This window comes from Halichoerus grypus, chromosome 12, assembly GCF_964656455.1.
Source record: "Halichoerus grypus chromosome 12, mHalGry1.hap1.1, whole genome shotgun sequence".
Classification (NCBI taxonomy): domain Eukaryota; kingdom Metazoa; phylum Chordata; class Mammalia; order Carnivora; family Phocidae; genus Halichoerus; species Halichoerus grypus.
In genome coordinates this window covers 31,538,662-31,557,591 of record NC_135723.1, presented here as the reverse complement: position 1 = coordinate 31,557,591, position 18,930 = coordinate 31,538,662, and the positions used below count along the sequence as shown (strand labels likewise).

At 39.0% G+C, this 18,930-nt stretch overlaps 1 protein-coding gene across 1 annotated transcript in view; it reads left to right on the top strand.

The window, feature by feature from the left end:
• ELAPOR2 (endosome-lysosome associated apoptosis and autophagy regulator family member 2) overlaps window positions 1–18,930 on the top strand; it is a 184,250-nt gene that overhangs the window by 85,407 nt on the left and 79,913 nt on the right. The window contains exons 2-3 of the mRNA XM_078059201.1: window positions 3,353–3,473; window positions 17,854–18,049. Coding sequence (XP_077915327.1) covers window positions 17,886–18,049 — 164 coding nt within the window. The 5' untranslated portion in view covers window positions 3,353–3,473; window positions 17,854–17,885. The remainder of the gene's footprint in view (window positions 1–3,352; window positions 3,474–17,853; window positions 18,050–18,930) is intronic.

Genomic DNA, 18,930 nt, shown 5'->3' with positions numbered 1-18,930 from the left:
ATGGGAACATCTGTAACTGTTGTTAAGGTCCAAACCCCTTGTATTTTGGAAGCAGGTAACACAGGTCCCAGATGGAGACGAATTTTGCCCCAGTGTGGATCATAACCAGGGTGTCCCCATACCTGATGTAGAGGATTACATTTGGGATTTTTGAGCTGATGAGATACAGATGAGGTTTTGGACTTGGAGTTGATATTGTAATGGGCTGAGACTTGAGCTGATGTTGGGATATGGTGAAGGTATTTGGCATGTGAGAGAGACCTGCATCTTTGGGGCCAGAGGGTGGACTGTGGTGGGCTGAATAGTGCCTCCACCCGAGAAAAGATATGCATGTCCTCAACTCTAGAACCCATGAATTATCTTTTATGGAAAAAATGACTTCAAAGATGTGATTAAGTGAAGATGGGGAAATTATGCTTTATTATCTAAGTGGATCCTAAATAAGTGTACTTACAAGCATGAAGCAGAGGGAGATAAGCCAGGATAGGAGAAGGTAGTGTGACCACAGAGGCAGAGACTGGAGTGATGCTTCCATAAGCCAGTGAATGCCAGCAGTCACCAGAAACGGGAAGAGGCGGGGAGCGGATTCTCCCCTCGACCGTCTGGAGGGAGGCTGACACCTTGATTTTGGCCCAGTGATACTGATGTTGGACTGCTTGCCTCCAGAACTGTGAACAGATAAATTGGTGCTGTCTTATGTGGCTGTGTGGTGACTTGTTACCGGCAAGCATGGAAAACTGACCTAGACATGGGGGGAATCATAGGGTTCCTGCTTATCTGTGTACTCTTGTATTCTGTTTGAATATGAGCCATCCTTAAGATGACTGGTAGACTGTGTAACCATCAGGCTTTTATATTAGAAACTTGTACTACTCCTTCTATTTTAAAACAGTGACCGTCTATTTGAAGCCTAATGGCATTACGAAAACTGAGAACACTGGTAAATAAACACAAGGCTGGACTTGGGCTCTCAGCTATGCTACATAGTAGCTGGCTGTCTCTGGCTAAATCACTTACCCAATCGAAGTTTCAGTGGAACAATGGTAATATTATTCACGGTCCTTCCTGAACCATATAATTGTTAACGAGTGTTTAATGAAATAGATGTATGTGAAAAATACCAGATAAATAATGTATGGTCCTATAACGTTCACCTATTAATTATACTCCTTCTAGCTATATCAAAGCTATGATGAGCAGTTTTGCACAGAAATCAGTGACCACATTAAATATTTTTCGCCCTTGGAATTAGATGCTACCAGAGAGATTTTGGGTTCAAATTTTTGAACACTCTAAAGCTTTTGATACCTACACATCTACTTCTCTCCAGAAAGGTTTGTACCACTTAACTCTCTGATTGGAGGCCCACGAGTGTTCCTTTTACTGCCCTGTAACCTCAGGAAGCTTTTACACATTATTTTAAAATGTTGTGTCAACTTGATGAAAATAGTTTGCATTTCTTTGGTGAGGTTTAACTTTTCAAGTTTATTGATCTTAAAGAATTGCTTATGTTCTTTGGCCATATTTCAAATAATTATTTGTTCTTTTCTGGGCTGGGTTTTAGAAACCCAGGTTTGTTAAGTTAATTAATCTTAGCTGTACTTTGTTTCTTCACCAATTTGTTGCGTTGTTGTTTACCTTTCACTTTATGATGACTTTTGTGTTTAACCTTTGAATGTAGTTAAATTTAATGAACTTTTATTTCTTTCCTTTCTCCCTCCCTTCTTTTCATCCTCCTTCCATCCTTCCCTCTAAAAAGTCTTTTTTTTTTTTTTTTTAGGTATGTAGCTTTGCCCTTAACTGACAATAAGGCATATTTTGAAATCCAGGATCCTGTCAACTTAATCTCAAATTACCTGTTGTCAAGCTTGGTCAAAAATAATATTCATAGATGATTGCCTGAAGGGTATACTAAATTTTATTTCTGGGGTAGAGTCTAAATGCAGCAAAAAACTTTTGCTTCCAGCCTGATAATTCCACTTTCCCTAACTTAAGATCCCTTCTTATTTTAAGTATATGCAGAAATTGAAGTAGAAGAAAGAGAGACTCAAACAGTTTATGCCTTACCACATCTCCACTAACTCCTTTCTCTGTGTCATCCTCTCTGCCCTCACTGTCCTTAGTAAGGATAATAATTCAACCATTTGTCAAGTGCTAATGCAGTGTAGCGTAACATACCTAACATTTTACACGTGTTATCTTAATTTCCACAATAACCATACAAGGTAGAAAATATTATTATTCTCATTTTCCTAATGAAAATTGGATGCTTTGAGAGGTTAAGCGGCTTGCCCAGTATCACATAGATTGTACTTGGTGCAATGGGATGTGAATTCAAATGCAGACCCTTCTGATTTCAGAACTAATTTCTTAAGTGGTATTCTTTCCATGTATATGCATGCCCATGCATGCACACACTCGCAAACACACACACACACACCTTCTCACCTTACACCTCATTTCCCCATGTTGATATGACTTGATATTTCTGTTCTCTTTGGTCACTGATACAGTAAGGGAGGCAAAATAGAGTAGGTGAATCCAAATGGCATTGTCCAGGATATTAAACTGAATAAATAAGATATTGAACTGAAAATATTTGGGGGAAGGTTTAGAATTTCTTTCATTCTCAAAATGCTCCAATGACATTGTGTCCTTGTTCCCCCTCAGTCCAAGCATCTCACACATGTAATGTGCTTGGACCAGGGGAGGTCATTGTGAAAATTTCAAAGCATCCAGAGGCTAGAGATAAGTGGGTTGGGCTTAATTTGGCATTTGTAATAAATGTCTCTTTTATAGTCTGTGATTGATGGCAGCCTGCTGTGGTGGATGTGTATGGTGCTTAAAAAACTGCTTGTCCTTTACTAGCATTTGGATGATTAATTATTATACCTGCTGTTAAATTTTAAACAGAGTGAGAATTGGGTCAGTGGGAATAGTTCTTTCCTTCTTTGAAAAACTGGGGACAGTGATGGCATTCAGTGTCCGAGGATTATTTAGCTCTTAGAATCCTATCTATCAATTATTTGGAACTTAAAAAGTCTGTAAGAGAACTAGGGAAGTGTAGCCTTTTCGGGGAGGTGAGACTAAAGGTCAGTGGTCACAGCTTGAGCGCATTGACTGTCCGTCATCCTGTCCTCAGTGCCTACTCACTGCCTGGCTGATAATTTTTGATAAAACAAAACAAAACACAAAGCCCTGCTTGGTGTGCACGGAAGAGGGTAAGAATGAGAGCCAAGCAGAGAGGACAGTTTGGAGTCGGGCTGGCACACAGGTTGGGGGTGATGGAGAAAGCACAGTTGTCCCATGAAAACTGGCTCTAACGAAGGCTTGTTTCTGTGATTGTTTGCAGAACGATTACCACTTTGAATACACAGAATGTGACAGCAGTGGCTCCAGGTGGAGGGTTGCCATCCCGAATTCCGCGGCGGACTGCTCTGGCCTGCCTGACCCCGTGAGAGGCAAAGAATGCAGTATGTTCAGACGTTTGCACCGTTCGTTCCCCTGATTAAACTGCATCCCTTCAGCCCATGAAGTGAATGAAAATGAATATAAGAGACTTTGGGGAAAAGGAACGTAGGCCATTGATGTCTAGCAGAGCAAAAGCTTCTTAACACTCGGTGCCCTTATGCCTGAAGTCTGTAATGAGACACAGGCAGAATTAGAGGATGCTATTTTTATTTATTTATTAAAAAAAAACTGTTTAAAATCTGGTTTACCATCTCAGTTGAAACTTTGGAGGACAGAGTGGCAGAATCTCTCTTAAATGGATTTTTTTTCTTTACATTTTAAAAAAGTTTTCAAAAACTTTGGGAAAATATATATAACAAAATTTACCATCTCAACCATTTTTCTTTTAAAGATTTTATTTATTTATTTGACAGAGAGAGACACAGCGAGAGAGGGAACACAAGCAGGGGGAATGGGAGAGGGAGAAGCAGGCTTCCCGCCGAGCAGGGAGCCCGATGCGGGGCTCGATCCCAGGACCCTGGGATCATGATCTGAGCCGAAGGCAGATGCTTAACCGACTGAGCCACCCAGGTGCCCCCATATCAACCATTTTTAAGTGTAGAGATCAGCAGCATGAAGTACATTCACATTGTTGTGCTGTCATCACCAGCATCCATGCACAGATGGGTTTCTTTTGTTAAGCCTAAGAGATCATGCAATTTGTCTTTTTAGTGTCACCTACAGAGAGATGGTAGAATTGATGAATATCACATTCAGTAGCTTGTCTTAGCAGTAAACAGGTTGGAAGGGCAACATTATGAATGAATAGAGAAATAGGTTATTCAATTTGTTTTCATTTGTAAGCTCTGCTTTTTTTAATCCTTTCATTTGGTGAGTGATTTGTACCTTCAGTGAAGTAGTATTGGGGTAGATTGGAGTTCAAAGCTGAGAGTAAGACAAAGAGAGGTTATTTTGGTTTTCCTGCCATTTCTCAAATGGTCTTCTTAAAAACTTAGTTTTTCTGTTTCCAAATAAAAGAGCAGATAGATAAGCAAATTATTAAGTGGTAGTTAATTCCTTCCCATTCATAGAATGTGTCTCTCTTGCTGGCGAGAGGAGTCTTAATAGGTGGTGGGTTTACTGAAAAAAGGGAGACTGGAAGACAGCAGGAGTCTGATGGGGCAAATTAGAGGAGAAATCCAGTATTTTTAGTAAATGATACTAAATGATTACAGAGAGAACCAGGGATCCCTGTAGCCAGGTAAAGAGTTCAGTCTAGCAAGACTGAAGAGGATAGTGGGGTCAGATTAGATAGAATAAGATGATACAAGCTGGGGTATTCTCGGGCATCTGTGCAGAAAGATGTCAGCTCTCAGTAAGGGAGGATTTGTGTGCAAAACAGAAACAGTCTAAAAAATACCTATGGAGTTAGCTTGTTGTAAAATGCTTCAGTTACTTTCCTAGAAAATCTGTATATTATTTATCTCTATTTACTTTTTACTTGCGGGCTAATTCTTTGGTTCCCTTGTAAACAACCCTGGGGGCGGGAGTGGACTACCTAACCATTATGAACACTGCTCCTTATGTAGGTGATGTGCTAACATTGGCTTTTTATTAGTTGTAAAGCTGATTATTACTGTATTAGTAAAGCTGATTATTAGTTTGAAGTGGGCCTGGCCAGAGTATTTTACACCATGGAATTTGGCGAACACTACAAATTATGTGCCTCTCTTCCCCTGAGAGCTAGTTGTTAAACACTTAATAGCATACCACTGATTACATTTATTGTCCTCAAGTTCAAAAATCTGTCATAGAATTGATGCTTCAATAAGAATTATTTCTATTTGAGGATGGCCAGGGACTTTTTTTATTTTTTGCACATTATTTACTATAGTCTTCCACAGGTAATGTTATGAATCTGATACTCTAGCTGGAACTTTTCTAAAAAAATTGACTACTCATCAGTCTCTGTTAGTTATTACTTTAAAAATGATACTACTTACTTTAAAAAAAAATGATACTACTTATTTTAAAAATGATACTGACTTTAAAAAGGACAATATGTGATGACTCGGGATATTTTTTTATGTTGGTGTTTTGTCTGAAATCTGAATTTTCAGTGATTTCCGCATAATATGATTATGTCTGCTCTAGAAACCGTTGGTCTGGCCTCTAAAATGTGACTTTTTTCTTGCATGGTAAATGCATACAAATATAAATTATTTTAAAATGCCCCCAAAATACCACATATCTAAGTAACTTAGAAGCTCAGTTAATTCATAGCATTAAACATGGTGCTTACCATGTTCCTAGCCATTAAAGTCCTGCAGATGCAGTTATGGTAATAACTGAGTATTTCCTCAGTGGCTTAGATTTTCTCTTGCTAATAATAGCTATCATTTCTCACGTACCGACTGTATGCTAAACACTGCGCTTGTCCCATTGTGTCCTTACAACAACCCTCTCAGATAGATATCAGAAGTACCTTACCGCAGGTCATACAGCCAGGATGTGGCAAATCTGGGATTCAAATCCAGATATGTCTGATTCCAGAGCCTGTCCCTTACCCACTGATTTAGACTGCCACTTCAGGATGGTGGGCCTTGCAGGGCCCCATGTGGGAGATGTAAAGCACTGTTGGTGGATATCGTCAAGGGAAGATTGTAGGCACTCTTGTGCTTCAAGGACAAAGGAGGGTAAAAGCATCCTGGTTCAGGAATGGCGTGCTTCTTGCAAGCCGTGCCTGAACAATGCCAAGACCTTGGATGGCGAGTGATGCCCATAGGTGCTAGACTCAGCAGTTATGCCATATGGCCCAGCAGTTGGGTCACAAAGAAAAAGAAAATAAAACTATGGCGTGTGGCAGCTTCAAATGAGTGAAGAATATCTAGGGCAAGGATTGTGTAGGACTTAATTTCCCCGTATCCCAATGTCTCTAAATGAAGTCAGACCCAGAGTTTGGCCTCAGTTGAAATTGCTGTAGATCCTTCAGAATGTAATTGGGGAGATTTTTTTCTTTCTTATCAAAAGGAAGCAGTACAGCCTTTCCTTAGGAAAAGGCTTATAGGAATGTTGAGGTAGCAGTTGTAAATTTTTTAGAAAATCAATGGGCAAGCTATATTATATAATCGTTATTTTAAAAAATCATACAAAATCTGGCTACAAGGCTTCTCTAAGTGAAGTTAATGAAGTTTGTGTTGTGAGCTGGAAGCTTACTAGGGCTCAGGAAACGGCATGGAGAAACCTCTGGTTATTAACTGACACCGGCTCCCATCGTCCTCCTGTCCCCTCTGCTGTGGAAAGCTCCTCAGTCTCTTAGGTAGTACTGCTCCAAGGGCAGGCCACTGAGATGCCCTCATATCCCTCCTTCTGTCTGCTAATTCCAGGCTTAGCTTAGAGAACTGTGCTGCTTCTCCGAAGCCCTGGTGCCAAGAGTCTTGTGTTGGTGGGCATCCGCCATCCTGTGAGGTCTTGGCATCATTCAGACAATTTGCAGATAGCATGCCACTTCTGAACTACAGCACTGCTTGTCTCCCCCCAGAACTAGGATAACCCCTATCCCCACTCTATCTCTTTTCTACTGTTGGGTCACTTCCCTAAAATCTTCCCTTAACCCTCTGGGATCTCCTTGACCTTCTTAGATCTTCAGAAACAACATGTTTTGGAATGCTTGTCTGGGTGGGGATAACTTGTCTCTCATCCCTCATCTCTTCCTTCCTTCCTTCCTCTCTCCTCCCCTCCCTCCCCCTCTGTCTTCTCTCTTCCTTTCTCTCTACCACTGTCTTGCTGGAGAAAAGGCCCTTTTGTTTCAAACTCATCCAAACTTTAGAAATAAAAGCTTGGGGGCACCTGGGTGGCTCAGTCTGTTAAGCATTGTCTGACTGGTGATTTCAGCTCAGGTCATGATTTCAGGGTCATGGGATCGAGACCCGCATCGGGCTCCGTGCTCAGTGTGTGGAGTCTGCTTGTCCCTCTCTCTCTGATCTTCCCCCTGCTCTCTCTCTCTCTCAAATAAATAAATAAATAAGATCTTTAAAAAAAAAAAAAGGAAGAAAGAAAGAAACGCCTGGCTACTGAGAGTGGGAAGAGAATTCTTCTATGTCCTTACGTATTTTCAGACAAGTCTAGAGCACTGAAGGGGGAGATAAACATAATGAGACATCTCTTCCTCTTGGGAGTTAGCTTCTATTGCTTACTCCCTCAAATGTTAGTCAGTGTGTGACTTCGAGTACAACCATAACACACTTTTCTAATTGAGGATGACTAAGATAGCTGTGATTCCATTTGATATGTTGTCATCAAATCGGTCACAGTCTTGTGGGCATTCTTAATCTTGTACTTTAGTATTTATATAAAGTTCTAATATTTGGTTTTCTTGGATCAAAAAGTGCTAATGTACAGAGTAGGAAAAAAGTCGAATATGAATTTTTTTTCCTTTTTCTTGATTTCTCTCAGACCTGTATTGTTACATATTTATAAGCAGAGTAACTCATGACAGTTTGGGTCAACAGCTTTTGATTTCAGTTTGGAAGTGAAGGAAGAGGACTGATTCTCTGAGAGAGAGAGAGTTGGTTTTAGCTCTCTGAATGGGAGATTGAGAAATCCATTCCTTGGCATTGTAACTCTTGCTAGTGTAGGTTTTTCTCCAGGATTCCACTCCTAGTCTGTTACTGTTGTGTGAAAAGCACTTACTGGTACAGGAGCAAGTACACATGGGCGCCCTGAGTACATGGTGCTAAGTGCCAATCACATACCATGCCGTGAGTCTGTTCGACAGAATACTAACCCCAAGAAGTACTTCATAGAAACAAAAAGTGTTTCAGGGTTTTCTTTGGTGAAATACGAGTAAATTTGGAAAATGGTGAATCCCCTCACGAAGGGATGCAGTGAACATTCTCAGATTAAAGTCTCTGAGAAACCTAATAAACATTTATAGAACATTTCCTGTGCGTTAAGTGCATCCTGTTTTACTCAGAGTTTGCCAAGTTTAGTTGATTACAGGCCTCTTTTATCTAATGTGTATTTGGACCCCACAGGCTAATTTCTGCAGATATAATTTTTGGAAAACACAGGTGTAAACACACGTGCCTGGCTAATTTAGTAATTTTTTAAAAAAGATTTTATTTATTTATTCTAGAGAGAGAGAGCATGGGGGGAGGAGCAGAGGGAGAGGGACAAGCAGACTCCATGCACTGAGCACAGAGCCTGATGCAGGGCTCAATTTCAGGATCTTGAGATCATGACCTGAGCTGAAACCAAGAGTTGGAGGCTTAACTGACTGAGCCACCCAGGCGCCTCTAATTTAGTAAATTTTTATATGGTATTATTTATACCAGAATTAACTAATTTCATGTAATTTCTTTGCTCTGCAAGGTTCATTTGCAGCCTTACTATACTGGTGTCTCGTTAAAGACCTCCCATGGGTGATGATGGTCACGTGTGGTATACACCTGAGATTAAATCCCAGCTCTGCAACCAACTTGTATGTCTTGGGCAGAATATTTAGTTCACAGCTATTTATTGAGCTTTAATTCATTCCCTGAACAAGCATCATTTCCTATGTTCTTGACAATAGGGATCCAAATATAAACTTAAAAAGATTGCTGTTTTCCATGACCTTTGAATCTAACAAAGGAGCAGATAAGTAAGTTACTTATAGTATAGGGGCAGAGTGAATGAAAGATAGAAATACCCAAGGTGATCTTACCAAGGAGAGATGGATGACTTCCGCTCACAGGAAGAGGGCTCACAGTGAAGCAGATGTAAGTTTGAAGTTCAGAGTCATCTGTTACCAGCTGAATAACCTTGAAAAATTATGTAAGCCTTGGCAGGTTCATATGAAAAATTGTTACTGAGAAAGAATTGTTACTAAGAATTATTACTGAAAGATTGTTCATGTGAAAAATCCTTACTGAGGACTGAGTCAATAAATGCCATATTTAATGGGCCATAAATACTAATACTCTGAGGATCTCTGAAGCAAACCCCGAAAGAAGTTCTGGACTTCAGGGATGCAAAGTGGCATTTGAGGCATAGGAAACATGGGCAGAGGTACAGATTGGGGGCAGCACTGGGTCTCGCTGGGTGCTTTGTGAGAGCCACGTGGCTGGCTGTTGGGGAGAGTATGAGAGGGGACAGAGTTTCTGGCAGATCTCACAGGCTCCTGTGTGTCATACCAAGGACTCTGAGCTGGAGACAGCTATTCATGGGTGTCTGAGGGAGTTACATGAGGTGATAAATATAACCTATAGTGCCAGGAATCATAATTATAATATAACTTAATAGTAATAATAATAATGTTAAATGGTAATAGCCAATCATTATTTGCTACATGCCAGGCACATTTGTAACGACTTTACATGTAGTCACTCAAATTCATTTCCGCATCACCACAACCTTGTGAAGTAGATACTTGGCAGAATGGGGATTTGAACCCAGGCAGTCTAGCTCCTGGGTTCATGTTCTTAACTTCTATGGTGTCCTGACTCTTTGGAATACACTATAGCATGTACTGAACAAGTGTTAGCCCCGCTTCTTGAGGCTTCCATGCTCCCCTAACATTTATCTGTTGTCTGAATTGTGATGCAAGTTATATATGGATAACCGAAATGATTTAAAAAAATAGCATGTAAAGGCGCAGATATATTGCTTTGTGGGTAATTTTAATGGATTAATGATCTGGTTGTAGATTTCATTCTTAATGGTATATATTTCTCTGAAAGGTAAAAGAATAACATTCAGAATTTAGGGCACATTTGTAGTTATATCCTCATATACAATGAGAAGTTGTTTAGTTAGTGTTTTTTTCCCCTGTGCCTAGAGTGTTGTTGGTGCTTAATACATATAGTATACTTTCATTATTCAATGAGTATTAGGAAAAAAATTGGTACTTTCTTCAACTATAGAAATTCTTAATTTAGAATAGAGTCCTTTTTCATTCATCCCAAGAGATGAAGTTATAACCCTCTCAAGACTCCTCAGAAAGCTCCAAAACTCTGGAATGTTTGTGGAATAGATACTTGGGGTATCCTAAATTAGAGACTGACTTCGCTGTTTCATTCTATAGGTGAAACACAGAGATCTGATCAGATTTGTGAAAATTCGTTCTGTATGGAAAAGGACAGGAACATTTTGTCCTCAGTAGGCTTTGGAATGTTGATGCCTCAAGTTCCAGGTGGGAAGGGTGTTGAAGTTAATGGGCTCAGCAACACACCAATGGCGGGTGAAAGGCCTGAGTGAACAGGATTATGAAAAGAACAGCTCCAAAATCAGGCTTGACATCAGTTGTGGTGTTTGGTGGAGCTACGGTTGAGGGAGGTTCTCTGAAAAACACGTTTTATGAGGAGATGAGAGAACTCAGCCCTCAAAATTGCAAATGCATTGTTCTGCCCCCTTTGGTGACCTCATCAAGTACTCTGAACGTTTTCCTTCCCCTGACCTTCTTGGTTGTATTTTTTTTCTATAAAACTTATGTCATCTTGTGCCCGATGGACTGGAATTGGTCTTCTCCCCCATCAAACATTTAGGTCAGGAAGCCACAATAAAATCCATTAGTTATTTTTTTTTTTTTTTAAAGATGAAAACTATCTTAGTTAGCTCTCTGATAAAAAGTTGGAAACCCATTTAATGGGGATTGTTATCTCTCATGTTTCATGGATCATTTTTCCAGGCAGGAGTTGGTGGGTTTTTTTTTTTTTTTTGGTGGGGAGGAGGGGGATGGATATTCTGGCCCATCAGTCCCCTTGAAGAAGCACAGGGACAGTCATATAGCCCTACCTGACGGGCTGTGTGAGGACCCATTCACTGGAAAGGATGTTACAGGTGAGAATTCGTTTTCAGAGATGTAGAGGCAGGGCTTTCACTAAATACTCTTCTCAGAGAACAGGGCATTAGAGAACATGAGCCAGAACTGGTTTGTATTAATGCACTTGTTTATATGTTTCCCTTTCATTTTTAGAAAATGAGATATAAAAATAGTTTTCTTTTTTTAAGAATTTCACAAATAGGAACTTAAAAAGGTCGTGTTCCATTCTTTTCTTCATCACTAGCACTGAGAGAGGAAAAAGAAGAGCTTGGATTTGCTGGGCTCAATATTGTGTTAGATTTCTCATAGATGCAATTTTCTACTTTCTCTTGTTTTCTGTGAGAATTATAATAATAAGCCTGGTAGGCAGTTGAAGTTTTAATTATTTGATAATGATAATTGATGGGCTGAATGATTAATGAAGTTAAAATTTATCGTTGAGATCTATAAATCTATGCATTATTGTCCCTGTTTTTACTGCCCTCAATGGCAGTGAATTATAATGGTTGCAAGAGTATCCTTGTGGTGTGGTCAATAATAGCAGTGTCTACAGCTTTAACCTTATTTTTTAAACTTACTCTATTGATCTTATTTAAATGAAACTAAACAACTGAAGAAAAAGAGGCATATTTGCTTGTCTTATTTCTAGAATTGATTTAATTATTTCTCATAAATGTATATAATTATTTTTTATTTAGCTATTAATTTAGGTTAACAGTTAAGATAGATTTTACAGTGAATTTAGCTTAGTGGATATAAATTTTGAATCTATTTTGAGGACGATAAAGCTAGACTAGATTAGAATAGAAACTCCATCAGAGTAGGGATTGTTTCCAAAATACCCTTGGTGTCTAGCGTTTGCCAACCGAATACTAGGTACTCAAGAAGTATTTGTTGAATGACTTCCTGTAATATAGTATGATACCCAGATACTTACTTGTAATGACATTGTATACGCTTCCTAATTCATCAGCATCTCATTAAAAATTGAAAGTTCTTGGGGTACCTGGGTGGCTCAGTTGGTTAAGCATCGAACTCTTGATTTTGGCTCAGGTCATGATCTCAGGATCGTGAGTTTGGGCCCAGCATGGCGTCTACTTAAAAAAAAAAAATTAAAAAATAATTGAAAATTCTTTTATTACTATTTATTATTACTGTTTACTGTTTAGAAAACAAATTTCAGTAATGAATAATCTTGAATTAAATAGAAAAATGGATGAATTATAAATAAATGTAATTGATAGTTATCATCTTTCAAAGCATGAGGTCTCTGGAGGAAGAAAAGGCAAAATTAAAAGGCCCTTGTGGTGAGAAGATTAAGTAGATATTCTTTATTGTTAGGCATAAATCATAAATCATAGATGATAATCAGCATAGAAATGATTAATTCAGTAGCTGTTATTTAGTACATTGTACTGGGTGGTTGCATGATAATAGTGATGCTTTGAATTTATATGTCCCTTTTCACTGTCAGAGTGGTTTCCAGTGTCTCATGGGACCTCAGCAATCCTATGAGGGAGGAAGCAAAGTGGTATTCTCATTGGAATGTGAACGAATGAAGGCACAGAGGGTTAAGTAAATTGCGCCAGCCTTTTGCTAGTTGGTGACAGATGAATATAAATGCTTTTTTTCCATATCTGATTCTTCACACCTGCATATTTCAACCTTTACAGATTCGCAGTAGCAGAAATTGAGGTCAGAAGAGAGGCATAAAGCTGAGAACAAGAACACTGAGTTTAGCACATGACCTCTTGGTTACAGTTTAGACTTTAAGAGGATGGACTTTTAACATCGCTCTTTCTCTGGGTACTTAGGGAAAATATTGTGAAATCCCAGACTGAGCCCACTGTTTTGTGGTGTGTGACCTTACATAAATCAGGTTTTTCTGTTCTTACGGCAGAACTTTGGAGTCTGCTTAACTTTAATTCAATTCAGATACTCTAGAATTTTGAGGTTGTTGAAGAAAAATCATATTTATTTTAGAAATGATTAATTGTTCAAATGAAACCTAGTCAACTGACATTTACAACAGTTAAAACAACCACTTACAACAACTGTCTATCATTCTGCTTTTGTTGAAAGTGTCCTATGTTACACTCTAAAGAAATCTGAATTTAAAGAGTGTCATGCCTAAGATTGTAGAAACTTTTATAATCCAAATAAAAATCAAAGGCCAAGAAAACAGTGTTGAAGTAGAAAGTGGATGCGGCTAAGATGGAATACTAGAAAAGGGAAAGCTGGTCATCATTGGTGACTTCCTAAAGAGGTGGGCAGTTCCGTGCTGACATAATCTCATGGAGTAAATTGTATTTAACAAGAATGTGTGGCTCTTCTCTTCCTTTGACATGTGGCTTGAGAGCTGGCTTCCAGGGTGGAAAAAAGATTGAGGAATAACAAATGATTAAAATACAAAAAGGTGGGGCACCTGGGTGGCTTAGTTATTAAGCATCTGCCTTCGGCTCAGGTCATGATCCCAAGTTCTTGGGATTGAGCCCCACCCGGCTCCCAGTCTGCTTCCCACTCCCCCTGCTTGTGTTCTCTCTCTCGCTGTGTCTCTCTCTGTCAAATAAATAAATAAAATCTTTAAAAAAATAAAATACAAAAAGGTTTAGACTCTTTAGTTCCCCTGTATCATTAAAGGCCCCATACCCATTTGACTAGCTTTGATCACATAATTATTCTTAAGAGATGAAAAATCATCAGGCCAGTGTCAGAATTCTTATTGTCCCAGACCCCTGAATTGTATTATTAATAATTACTTCTAACATATATTGAGTGCTTTATGTCAGGTGCACTGCTAAATGCTTCATGTGGAATAGCTCATTGAATCCCACAGCAGTTCTTTGAGATAGATGTTATTACTATCTTCCTTTCATAGACGAGGATATTGAGACTTAAGGAAATTAGCAGCTTGCTAAAATATTTCATGAATGTGTGTTTTAGGAGTGATATATTAAAAATTCCACAAGGTATCTGAGGTTGGGGAATGGTTATTGCTCAATATGTACAATAATGAATATTATTCAGCAGTTTGAGACAGGAAATGGAGAATGATGTCAAATATAATAATGGATTCATTTGAAACTGCTTGACCTTTTTTGCATCAATTATAATAATTGCCTAAGTTGAATTTTCTTGGGGCACCTGCTTTGGAATCAAACCTAAATTTGAATATCAGTTTTGCCACTTGTTAATGAGTACCCTCCTAATTGGGTTATTTAAATGTACCATGTCTCATTGTCCTCATCTGGTAAATGGGCATAATATCTTTCTTCTTCACAGGTCTGTTATAAACATGTTGCTCCCAATTATTTATGGATTCCATATTTGCAAATTCACCTACTTTATAAAATTTGTGACCCCCCCAACATCAGTACAAATAATACTTTCACAGTCATTTGTTGACATATACAGAGCTTTAAAAATTTGAGTCATCTGATCATATGGTCTCAGCTGAGGTCAAACAAGTGACATTCTGCCTTATTTCTCATAGTGTTAACAAGCGTCCTTTTCACAATCTATTTAATGCCACTTTTTTCTGCATTTTTATACTTTTTATTGGTGATTTTGCCATCTAAAATGGCCCCCAAATGTGGTGAAGTGCTGTAAGTGCAAGAAGGCTGTGATGTGCCTTGTGGAGAAAATACGTGGGTTAAATAAGTTTAGTTCAAGGATGAGTTGTAGTGCTGTTGGCCGTAAGTTCAATGTTAATGAATTAACAATGTACATTAAATAAGATCTATTTTCAACTGAAACACACATAAAACAAGATTATGTGTTGATCTGTTTCTGAAGATACTGTGACCAGAGTCTCACAGGAGCCTAACCCTGGATTTTACCATGAATAAAAAGAACTGACTGTGTAATAAATACTCAAAACATTCACTGTCAACTTTATCTTTCAACTTTCCTTCTGGTCTTAGAGAAGGAAACACCTCTGAAAGAACTGAGGCTCTTCTCAATGATTTTAACAGGGAAATGAACACTCTGAAATGACACAACACAATCTTCTTAGCTTCTAGAGTCCTTATAGCAACTTACAAAATATTACTCCTTATTTTTTTTTTTTAAAGATTTTATTTATTTATTTGACAAAGAGAGACACAGCGAGAGAGGGAACACAAGCAGGGGGAGTGGGAGAGGGAGAAGCAGGCTTCCCGCTGAGCAGGGAGCCCAACGAGGGGCTCGATCCCAGGACCCTGGGACCATGACCCGAGCCGAAGGCAGACGCTTAATGACTGAGCCACCCAGGCGCCCCTATTACTCCTTATTAATTAAAAGTTCAGTTTAGGACACTAGACAAAACTATCTTCAAAGATTATGTTATCAGAAAGTAAGTATTTTCAGCCCAGCAGGTGGTATAGTCTCTGCTTCGACTATTCAGCTCTGCCATTGTAGTACAAAAGCAGCCATAGACAATATGTAAATGAATGGTTGTGACTGTGTTTCAATAAAACTTTATTTACAAAGACAGGCAGCCTGGATTTGGCCTGTGAGCTGGAGTTTGCGGACCCTTGATTTAGTGTAATGTTGGTGCTTGGTTTATTATAGTATTTATCAGTTTTCTAGAAGCTCTGTAAACGATAGAAAGTGAAATAGATTTTTTTCCATTGCTGTGTTTCTCTGCTCGTAGTGCCGGTAGTGATAATAATAGCACGTAATGTGTGTTTATTAAATACCAGGCACTATGCTAAGCACTTTATACATTATTTTATTTAATTAGTATAGCCATATGAAGCAGTGCTATGATTATTATTTTTTGTTTGTTTGTTTTATGTATTTATTCATGGGAGTCAGAGAGAGAGAGAGGCAGAGGCAGAGGGAGAAGCAGGCTCCCCGTCTAGCAGGGAGCCCGATGCGGGACTCCATCCCAGGACCCTGGGATCATGACCTGAGCCAAAGGCAGATGCTTAACCATCTGAGCCACCCAGGTGCCCAGTACTATGATTATTATCTCATTTTTTATTTATTTTATTTTATTTTATTTTATTTTAAAGATTTTATTTATTTATTTGACAGAGAGAGACGCAGTGAGAGAGGGAACACAAGCAGGGGGAGTGGGAGAGGGAGAAGCAGGCTTCCCGCGGAGCAGAGAGCCCGATATGGGACTCGATCCCAGGACCCTGGGACCATGACCTGAGCCGAAGGCAGTTGCTTAACAACTGAGCCACCCAGGCGCCCTATTATCTCATTTTTTAGAGAGATAAACTGAGGACCCCAGAGAGGTGAAGTAACTCGCTTAAGGTCACAAGAAGTGGTACATCCTGGTCCCAGGATAGTTTTGAACTTTGGCCAGCATGCACTATTCTTTGCCTAACCTTTTCTTATTTTCTGATGTTTTACTAATTGTGGGATGTTGATTTGAGAGTTAGAATTTCATTGTACAGCATCATAAGATTTTCTGAAGAAAAACATTATAATTTTTCAGTGGATAAATAAGTAGACAGCTGTGAGTTTTAGCTCTAATTCTTTAGTTTTTCAAAATTAACTTGTTTGTCTTTCTCGCTAAGTTTCCAAGTGTATTATGAAAGAAGAATGTATCTGAATGTGAGGCTCTGCTCCTTCACTCTGTTGGGAGACTTAGTTTCCTTTATCGAATAATTGCGAGGTTTTATTTTGTTCTTGTTTCTTTAATATCCTGATTAAATGATTAGAAAGCCCTTTGCTGTGTTTGAGTCACTAATAGCATTTTGAACACAGAGCCCCCCGCTTGGGGGCCATAGATTTGCATTTGTTGAATGACTGATAACTTAGGGGCGGAGCTACCTTCTTTTCTGTAACTGTGTCAACTATTCTTCACAATGCCCATGCCTGCTGTCTCTGGTTATAGTTAGTTCTCCGAATTAGCCCAGAGCTTGACATCAGTAATAAGATGTAGGTTGTAGAAATGACTAGGTCAGAGTGGTGAATGTTGAAAAAGTGGAGATACCGATTTGGCTATTAGATGAGAAACACTGCCCTCCTATTACCCCTTTATATTTAGTTCTCACTGGATCAACCTTTTATTTGGACTTAGTATTTGCCAGATGGAATTAGGGATCCAAAAATAATGATCCTTGTTTTCTGGAAGCTCAGTCTCACATCAACTGATACATGTATACCTCACCTCGTGTGTGTGTGTGTGTGTTTGTGTGTGTGTGTGCGCGCGCGCGCATGCCCACACGTGCACTTTAATGCAGGTACTATAAGAAGAGTATTGTAGGAGCACAGAAGGAGGTACAACTGACCAGCTGACTGTCTGGTGGGGGCAGGGAGGTCTTATGAAGAGGGTCATTTTGGGGTTAGGAACGGGTATTTTGCAAGTAGAACAGATGGATTGGTTATCATCTCTGGAGAAAGAACACAGCAGAGAGAGAGAGAGGGGATGAAATATTTTGGGAATGATAGGAATTTTGTTAGGGTTGGAAGAGGATGGGGCAAGGGATGAGCCTGGGAAAATAGGTTGGGGCCAGATTATGAAGCGTATGTAGTAATAAGGACAATTTTAGAAAGCTTTGATTAGGGTGTGGCATGATCAGAGCTTTATAAAAATAATTCTGGTGACAAAATTCATGGAGGAATGCAGTGACTAATGCATTCTGCATTCTTCTGCCTTCCAGCTTTCTCCTGTGGTTCGGGAGAGTATCTAGAAATGAAGAACCAGGTATGCAGTAAGTGTGGCGAAGGTACCTATTCCTTGGGCAGTGGCATCAAATTTGATGAATGGGACGAATTGCCAGCTGGATTTTCCAACATTGCGACGTTCATGGACACTGTGGTCGGCCCTTCTGACAGCAGGCCAGATGGCTGTAACAAGTAAGAATCCAAAGGAGTCTCTGGATCTTGGCTCAGTACTTAAGCGTGTAGTTGCTTTTTTCCAGAAAGAAGGTGGGGGTAATCTTGGTACTGATTGGGATTATAGATCAGCAAATTGCAAAGAGTCATTTTTTTTTTTTTTTGATGGTCATACAGATAATGTAGCTCAGTTTTCATGAGGTAAAATAATTGCTCTTAGGACATAATAAATACTGTGTGCAAAAATGCAGTAAAGCTATTAATAGAAAAACAAATCAGTTTTCTAATAATATATCTATAACATTCAAGACAGTGGTATTTCTACAAACCTTTCTCTAATTTTTAATGGGTAGTTTTAGCTTAATTTTTCTTCTCCTCTGAAAGGAAGAATGTGTAATCTTCAATTAGATACTCTATTATCTCCTATAAGAGAGAGTAGGTTAAATACATAAAATGGAAAGCTCCTTTATTAATTCCTACCTTTTAAAAAAAATTTTAGAATTGAAGTATAGTTGACATATAATACAGCAGTTTTAGGCGCACAACATAGTGATTTGACAATTATATATATATGATGAAATGTTCACCACAGTAACTGTAATTACCCTCTGTCACCATGCGTAGTTATTACAATATTATTGACTTTATTACCTGTGCCGTAATTTCTTCCTTTCTTTAGGAGATTATTAGCTTTGCCTGTGACAACACTGGTGGAATGTTAAATTGTTTTGAAAAGATGCAAAATCTTTATCTTTGGGCTGTAATCCTTCCTGTTCTCTTGTATTGACTATGTAACATTTCCTTCCATATGGCTGTGGATGGGAGAATTAAACTTTAGGCCTCTGGCTACCTTCTGACAAGAATGGCTTCTCTGGAACTCAACCCTTTTACCATGAGTTAAG